Raw genomic sequence first — 8,806 nt, forward strand, 5'->3', positions numbered from 1 at the left:
AACTTCTGGACCGATGTCTTGAGATGTTGCTTCAATATATCCAAATAATATTCCTCCCTCATGATGCCATCTATTATGTGAGGTGCACCAGTCCCTCCTGCAGCAAAGCACCCCCACAACATGATGCTGCCATCCCCATGTTTCACGGTTGGGATGGTGTTCTTCGGCTTGCAAGCATCCCCCCTTTTCCTCCAAACATAACGATGGTCATCCTGGCCAAACAGTTTTATTTTTGTTTCATCAGACCAGTTGGCATTTTCCAAAAAGTACGATCTTTGTCCCCATGTGCAGTTGCAAACCATAGTCTGGCTTCTTCCTCCTTCCTCAATATAGGATCGTTTTACTGTGGATATAGATACTTTTGTACCAGTTTCCTCCAGCATCTTCACAAGGTCCTTTGCTGTTGTTCTGGGATTGATTTGCACTTTTCACACCAAAGTACGTTCATCGCTAGGAGACAGAACACGTCCCCTTCCTGAGCGGTATGACAGCTGCGTAGTCCCATGGTGTTTATACTTGGGTACTATTGTTTGTACAGATGAACGTGGTACCTTCAGGCATTTGAAAATTGTTCCCAAGAATGAACCAGACTTGTGGAGGTCTGCAATTCATTTTCTGAGGTCTTGGCTGATTTCTTTTGATTTTCCCATTATGTCACGCAAAGAGGCTCTGAGTTTGACGGTAGGCCTTGAAATACATCCACAGGTACACTTTCGATTGACCCAAATGATGTCAATTAGCCTATCAGAAGCTTCTAAAGCCATGACATCATTTTATGGAATTTTCCAAGCTGTTTAAAGGCACAGTCAACTTAGTGTATGTAAACTTCTGACCCACTGGAATTGTGATACAGTGAAATAATCTGTAAACAGTTACAAATTACTTGTCATGCTCAAAGTAGAAGTACTAACTGACATGCCAAAACTATAGTTTGTTAAGTCATTTGTGGAGTGGTTGAAAAACGTGTTTTAATGACTCCATCCTAAGTGTATGTAAACTTCCGACTTCAACTGTATACAAAACATTTTAGAACACCTGCTCTTTCCATTTCATAGACTGACTAGGGGAATCCAGGTGAACACTATGATCCCTTACTTGTTAAATCAACTTCAATCAGTGTCGATGAAGGAGAGGAGACCGGTTGAAGATGGAGTTATGAGTGTAATTATGCCGTTCAGAGGGTGAATTGGCAAGACAAACGGGGGATTTGAACGGGGTATGGTAGTAGTTTGACAGGCGCACCAGTTCGGGTCAAGAACTGCAACACTGCTGGGCTTTTCATGCTCAACAGTTTCCGATGTGTATAAAGAATGGTCCAACACTCAAAGGACATTAAGCCAACTTGACACAACTGTGGGAAGCATTGGCGTCAACATGTTCCACGGGGATGCTGGCGCGCTTTTGACACCTTGTAGAGTACATACCCAGACAAATTGAGGCTGTTCTGAGGGCAAAAGTGAGGACTGGGGGAGGGCACGCAACTCAATATTAGGACGCTGTTCTTAATGTATTTATTATACACTGTGTAAATGTGATCATTCTTTTCGTGGTTCATTGAAGACATCTGCAGCGACGGATTCATAGAGAAAGTGTGATATCCCATTGCCCTCACTAGAACAGTCATCTGTTCCTCTGTTGTCCTGCCAAGAAAAACAACTATCTGACTCCCTTGATGTTAAGTCTAGCTTGTGTCTCTCTGCCAGATAATACAGTAACTGTTTTTCCTCTTTTTTTTCCCTCTCTCTCACTGTCTGTCTGGCCTGCTTAGTCACACAGCAAGGCCTGGGTTGTTTTCATTAGGCACACAATGGAAAATATGTTTTGCAGCGGAATATGAAAATTAGCCTTTCTTTTTGGTCCAGGTAGCCCCTCAGCATTTCAGTCCGTTTGGTGCCTAATGAACAAGAACCATGTTACATTGTGATCACGCCAAAGGAATTGATACATGCTTCTAACCTCCTCGGCCCACTGTCCCTAGTCTGACTCATACTCTAAATGTGTGTCTTTTTGTTTGTTACAGAAGGACGAGGTGTATCTCAACCTGGTTCTGGACTACGTTCCTGAGACTGTGTACAGAGTTGCTAGACACTACAGCCGAGCCAAGCAGACCCTCCCCATGGTCTATGTGAAGGTAAGACCCCCTCCGGTCTATCGCTTCACGGTCTATCGCTTCATCAAGAGACTGCTCTCTATGTTCGTTTAGATCAGTGTTTCGCAACTGCAGTCGAGCACCCAACATCACAGATTTTTGTTGTATGCAGTGCGGTCCAACGCACTGCATCGCAGAGCGAGAGGCGTCACTACAGACCCGTGTTCGATCCCAGGCTTTGACGCGACCGGGAGACACAAGGGGTCGCACAATTGGCTCACTGGGTTGGCTGGCCGGGATGTCCTTGTCCCATCGCGCTCTAGCGACTCCTTGTGGTGGGTCTAGTGCATGCACGCTGACTTCGGTCGCCAGCTGTAGGGTGTTTCCTCTGACACATTGGTGCTTTTTTGGTCAATTGTGCAGTGTGTCAAGAAGCAATACGGCTTGGCGGGGTCGTGTTTCGGAGGACGCATGGCTATCGACCTTCGCCTATCCCAAGTCCGTACAGGAGTTGCACCGATGGGACAAGACTGTAACCACCAATTGGGGAGAAAAAGGTGTCAAAATAGAAGTGTTTGCCCAGTACTGTAGAACCTACAGAATAGTCTCACGCAGTGTGTGGTGGTGGGATGGTTGTGTCTGGCCAGGCAGACGGACTCCTTTGGGCATTTCCCTCCCATCCTCCTCACCATGCTGTCCTGCGTCATCGTGCAACGGCCAGTTGAGATGGCGTCAGTGGCCTTATTATAGCGCCCCCGCTGTCTCTGCCTTTCCAACTTGCCACTTAAGGAAGTGGAAGTAGTGGTATAAACAAAAGACTGCAGTCTGAGCCAGGGCCTGCTAGCTGGGGCTTTCTGGGGGATTTGAACACTGGCACACTGTTATTTTTAGCACATTGAATACGAGGGAGCAGGAATTGCCTCTACTCTATAGGCCTACCACTCATGTCACTATGTGTAGCTAGCTTAGCGCATGTACTAAGTTGTGTGTGTCCACATCTCTCTCTGCAGATGTACATGTACCAGCTCTTCCGGAGCTTGGCCTACATCCATTCCTTTGGGATCTGCCATCGGGACATCAAGCCCCAGAACCTGCTGCTGGACCCGGAGACAGCCGTGCTCAAGCTCTGTGACTTTGGCAGGTGGGCTGGAACATTTGAAATACAATGGAGCCATATTGATGGAGGAAGCAAGGATTTGACAGCTAATAATGTTTTCAGACATAGACCCAACCTAGCCCACCCAGCTCATAGAATATAATTACTAGAATGGACAAAGTCCCTCAGGCTCACACAACAACAATTTGCTGTGGTCTGGGGCTGAGTTCTAGCTGTGTCTGAAAACGTTACTTGCTTCGTTACCCTGCTTCCTCCATTCCTTTTTCCTTTGAGAGGAATTGAGGAAACTACTAATTGGTATACATAAAAGAAAATGCAGTTTCAAGTCTCAAATCCTCCTTTTGACTGTCCTTACCCACCATCTTTCCTTCCTGCCTTCCTTCCTTGGTTATCTTTGGCAGTGCGAAGCAGCTGGTCCGTGGTGAGCCCAATGTGTCCTACATCTGCTCACGGTACTACAGAGCCCCAGAGCTCATCTTTGGGGCCACTGACTACACCTCCAGCATAGGTACGCTTCTACTACTAACACCTTACACTGACTACACCGCCCACTACTAACACCTTACACTGACTACCCCTCCCACTACTAACACCTCCCACTACTAACACCTTACACTGATTACACCTCCCACTACTAACACCTTACACCGACTACACCTCCCACTACTAACGCCTTACACTGACTACACCTCCCACTACTAACGCCTTCCACTGACTACACCTCCCACTACTAGTGTGTGTGTGGGTGTGTGTGTGTGTGTCCTCACAGTATTTCTCCATCCTCTGCAGATGTATGGTCCGCTGGCTGCGTTCTAGCAGAACTGTTGCTAGGGCAACCCATTTTTCCCGGTGACAGTGGGGTGGATCAGCTGGTGGAGATCATCAAGGTAAAAACACCTGCCTTCAAATGTCAACAGACAGACGGTAAGCCGGACCGTCACCCAAAGGAATGCACAGAGATACCGTGACGAGATCTTGAGGCCCATTCTTGTGCCATTCATCTGCCGCCATCACCTCATGTTTCATTATGATACGGCATGGCCCCATGTCACAAGCATCTGTACACAATTCCTGGATAACTGAAAATGTCCCAGTTCATCCATGGCCTGCATACTCACCACACATGTTACCCATTGAGCATGTTTGGGATGCTCTGGATCAACGTGTACGACGGATCGTTCCAGTTCTCACCAATATCCAGCAACTTTGCACAGCCATTATAGAGGAGTGGGACAACATTACACAGGCCACAATCAAAAGCAAACTATGGGAAGGAGATGTGTGAATGAGATGTGTGCATAAGTTTAAATGGTGGTCACAGACACTGACTGGTTTTCTGATCCACGTCCCTACCTTTTATTTTAATGTATCTGTAAGCAGCACATGCATATCTGTATTCCCAGTCATGTGAAATCCATAGATTACGGACTAATTTATTTATTTAAATTGACTTATTTCCTTATATGATCTGTAATTTAGGTATGTCTTTCACATTTTAGCATGCTGTGTTTATATTTTTGTTCAGTGTACATATTGTACATAAAATATTTGTTATATAGTGGCATATAAAATATTGATGAAACAAATTATTTTCAGGACACACTCTTAAAATGAATGATAAAGCAAAACAAAACCTGTATGCGAATATTTGAAGATATTATCTCATCACTTTTTTTGTAAGTACATTTCCCAGAATGTATCCCTCAAGTTGACCATAGAGCAATTATTGGTGGAAATATAATTTGCTATTCTAAGCACTAAGGTTAAAAGAAATGTGATATATTCTTTGCTATCTATGTTCTATGACTGAGTGGAATTTCTTTGAATTTTGCTGAATTAAATATATTTCCTATCACTCAAATTCTACATCCTGTAGGGTGTGGCCAATCCAACTAGAATTTCAACTGATGAGTTGGATGGGAGTCCCAAATTCCCAAATTCTGAATTAAGAACAACCCTGGTGGCATTGTAACTAATATAATGATTGATTAACTTCTGTTTTGTGCTCAGTACACACCTGATACTTCAAATGTACATAGTTGTACGTATCGATGGGAAAACGGTTCCTCTGTCCCCGTGTCTCCCCAGGTTCTCGGCACTCCCACTCGGGAGCAGATCCGAGAGATGAATCCCAACTACACTGAGTTTAAGTTCCCTCAGATCAAGGCACACCCATGGACTAAGGTGAGTCAACAGGTACAGGAACCGTTTTTTACTATTTTAAAATCTGTCGCCTACATCTGAGTGTGTCTCTTTCTCTCTGTGTGTGTGTCCCGTCTTCATATCTCACTCATGCATCAGTGAACTCAGTGTGTTCTTGAGATGTTAAACACTCCCACGGTCACCAGCCCCAGGGGCAAGCAGAGGAACAGCAGTATACGCACAAATCCTCACATAAGAGCTCGTTCTAGAATCTGCAGGTTGAACAGCATGTGCAGGACTCCCAATGTGCCGCACCACATTGGTGGCAAAAGGGACAGCTGGTCCAAATTCTCTGCCTATTGCGCTCCCCATAGGCTCCAGCCCTTCAGTGTTTCCACATCTGAAGGGTTGGCTAAGTATCCCACATTACAAATCTGCACACATCGAAGGGTTACATGCTGACCACACCGCTCGCGTCGCTAAATAAATGTACACGTGCATGTTATTCAATCATTGCACCCACACTGCTCGCGCGCGTCATCGAGGGCTACATGGCCAGGCGAGGTTAAGTTTGTTTTGATATTTCAACCTGCGTGTCCTGATCGCTTCTGGTGTGGGTGGACAAAATCAGCTTTCACGCAATGGCGCATGCCTGCAGTTTGGTCAGCATGTTAGGGATACAGGTAGGGAGCGGATTGGGACCGGAATATTTGTCCCACGATTTTACACCAGCTCTCCCCTCTGCAAGAGACAATTTATGCTTGATCTGAAAATGTGGTCGGAGATGCCGTTTGGGGGGTGTGGCCAAATTGAGCTCCGTACCGCATCTCTTTGCGCATCTCAAATTCTGTAACAATGCGGAGGGCTCCGTATGGCTCCGCATTGACATGATTGGTTGACTGCAGGTGAGGGTGGGAGGTCCTGTATAAACACAAACTCACTTCCTTCAAAACAGCTTTGGGCTGCTCTGTGAAGCTCAAGAAGTGTGAATGCCCTGACTTCTGCAGTGGCCATATCACCGTAAATGCTGCACGGCCAATGCCGAGATCGGGATTGACCATGCAGCACCTTTAAGATATGTTTACACTCCCTCTGGTGGTGTTCTTCTGCACTGCACTGTCCTCTGGCCTGTGAGTTTCTGAATAAAAGTGAATCTACAAGACATTTTTGGTCCCACTTTGAACAGTCACTTCAAAGGTTTAACGAAGCCTTTATAAACCCTTTATAAATGCTTCAGAATCAATTCATAGGATTTTGCCACATTTGGCATATGTCTTGTCTTTATATGCAGTGCTTATGAAGACTTAAAGAATGCTAAGTAGGCTTTGTAAAATTGTTTAAAGTGTGGAGCAAGATTTTAAAACCCTGTCAGGATTTTGCACAGGCACTATATAATGTTTAGCAGGTGTAGGGTGAAGTTGTCTTTGGATGCTGATCTTTGGTCAGTTTTGCATATTCCCCACTAATGCTTAAGGCTAGGATTGTGGGAAGCTGATCCTAGATCTGTACCTAGGGTAATCTTCACCCAGGAGCTTTAGCTGACGTGTCACCTCTAACCTGTGTCATTGACCGGTTTCAGCCTTGTGTGATTGGCTCTCAGGTGTTCCGGCCGCGCACGCCCCCTGAGGCCATCGCTCTGTGCTCGCGTCTGCTGGAGTACACGCCCACAGCGCGCTTCACGCCCCTGGAGGCCTGTGCCCACACCTTTTTCGACGAGCTCCGGGACCCCAACCTCAAGCTGCCCAACGGGCGCGAGAAGCCCCTGCTCTTCAACTTCTCCACACAGGGTATGGATGGAGCTCATACACAGCTCTGTATCTCCTACAGAATTACTAGAACGGACAAAGACCCTCAGACCACTGCAATTTGACTGGAAACCTCACGGGACCACTCAATATGGATGCCAGTCGACTCATCACAGAACTTTGACTTGAATAGGAATTGTATTTCTATACATGCCAAATTTGACTACTGATTAGCATGGTGGTTGGTAAATGGGAATGTGACTATTAGTAGGAATTAATAGGAATGAATAGGAATTCTAGATTTAACTTTGGATTGGAGATGTTTGATATGGGTCTGGAAAAAGAGTTTATTGTCTAACCAGACACCTAAGTATTTGTAGTTGTCCACGTATTCTAAGTCAGAGCCGTCCAGAGTAGTGATGTTGGACAGGCGGGCAGGTGCAGGTAGCGATCGGTTGAAGAGCATGCATTTAGTTGTATTTAAGAGCAATTGAAGGCCACGGAAGGAGAGATGTATGGCATTGAAGCTTGCCTGGATTGTTGTTAACACAGTGTCCAAAGAAGGGCCAGAAGTATACAGAATGGTGTCGCCTGCGTAGAGGTGGATCAGAGACTCACCAGCAGCAAGAGCGACCTCATTGATGTATACAGAGAAGAGAGTCGGTCCAAGAATTGAACCCTGTGGCACCCCCATAGAGACTGCCAGAGGTCCAGACAGCAGACCCTCCGATTTGACACACTGAACTCTATCAGAGAAGTAGTTGGTGAACCAGGCGAGGTAATCATTTGAGAAACCAAGGCTGTCGAGTCTGCCGATGAGGATGTGGTGATTGACCGAGTCGAAAGCCTTGGCCAGATCAATGAATACAGCTGCACAGTAATGTTTCTTATCGATGGCAGTTAAGATATCGTTTAGGACCTTGAGCGTGGCTGAGGTGCACCCATGACCAGCTCTGAAACCAGATTGCATAGCAGAGAAGGTATGGTGAGATTCGAAATGGTTGGTAATCTGTTTGTTGACTTGGCTTTCGAAGACCTTAGAAAGGCATGGTAGGATAGATATAGGTCTGTAGCAGTTTGGGTCAAGAGTGTCCCCCCCTTTGTCCCCCCCGCAGCTGCTTTCCAATCTTTGGGAATCTCAGATGACATGAGAGGTTGAACAGGCTAGTAATAGGGGTGGCAACAATTTTGGCAGATAATTTTAGAAAGAAAGGGTCCAGATTGTCTAGCCCGGCTGATTTGTAGGGGTCTATATTTTGCAGCTCTTTCAGAACATCAGCTGAACGGATTTGGGAGAAGGAGAATTGGGGAAGGCTTGGGCGAGTTGCTGTGGAGGGGTGCAGTGCTGTTGACCGCGGTAGGAGTAGCCAGGTGGAAAGCATGGCCAGCCGTAGAAAAATGCTTCTTGAAATTCTCAATTATGGTGGATTTATCAGTGGTGACACGAAACACTATCTTCAGTGCAGTGGGCAGCTGGGAGGAGGTGTTCTTATTCTCCATGGACTTTAGTGTCCCAGAACTTTTTTGAGTTAGTGTTGCAGGAAGCAAATTTCTGCTTGAAAAAGCTAGCCTTGGCTTTTCTAACTGCCTGTGTATAATGGTTTCTAGCTTCCCTGAACAGCTGCATATCATGGGGGCTGTCTATAGGTAACTGTAGTTGGGTCTGTGGTTGTAAATTGTAGAATGTGTCTATAGGTAACTGTAGTTGGGTCT

At 45.9% G+C, this 8,806-nt stretch overlaps 1 protein-coding gene across 4 annotated transcripts in view; it reads left to right on the forward strand.

Annotated features, from left to right (window-relative positions):
• Positions 1–8,806, forward strand: part of LOC124008362 (glycogen synthase kinase-3 beta-like) — a 50,665-nt gene that overhangs the window by 33,817 nt on the left and 8,042 nt on the right. The window contains exons 4-9 of one of the 4 annotated variants that reach the window (XM_046319586.1): positions 2,021–2,131; positions 3,100–3,230; positions 3,608–3,714; positions 3,996–4,093; positions 5,295–5,402; positions 6,928–7,135. In XM_046319586.1, coding sequence (XP_046175542.1) covers positions 2,021–2,131; positions 3,100–3,230; positions 3,608–3,714; positions 3,996–4,093; positions 5,295–5,402; positions 6,928–7,135 — 763 coding nt within the window. The remainder of the gene's footprint in view (positions 1–2,020; positions 2,132–3,099; positions 3,231–3,607; positions 3,715–3,995; positions 4,094–5,294; positions 5,403–6,927; positions 7,136–8,806) is intronic. The other 3 variants (XM_046319588.1, XM_046319587.1, XM_046319589.1) reach the window with 3 other exon arrangements.

Source organism: Oncorhynchus gorbuscha, linkage group LG21 (genome assembly GCF_021184085.1).
Source record: "Oncorhynchus gorbuscha isolate QuinsamMale2020 ecotype Even-year linkage group LG21, OgorEven_v1.0, whole genome shotgun sequence".
Lineage (NCBI taxonomy): Eukaryota > Metazoa > Chordata > Actinopteri > Salmoniformes > Salmonidae > Oncorhynchus > Oncorhynchus gorbuscha.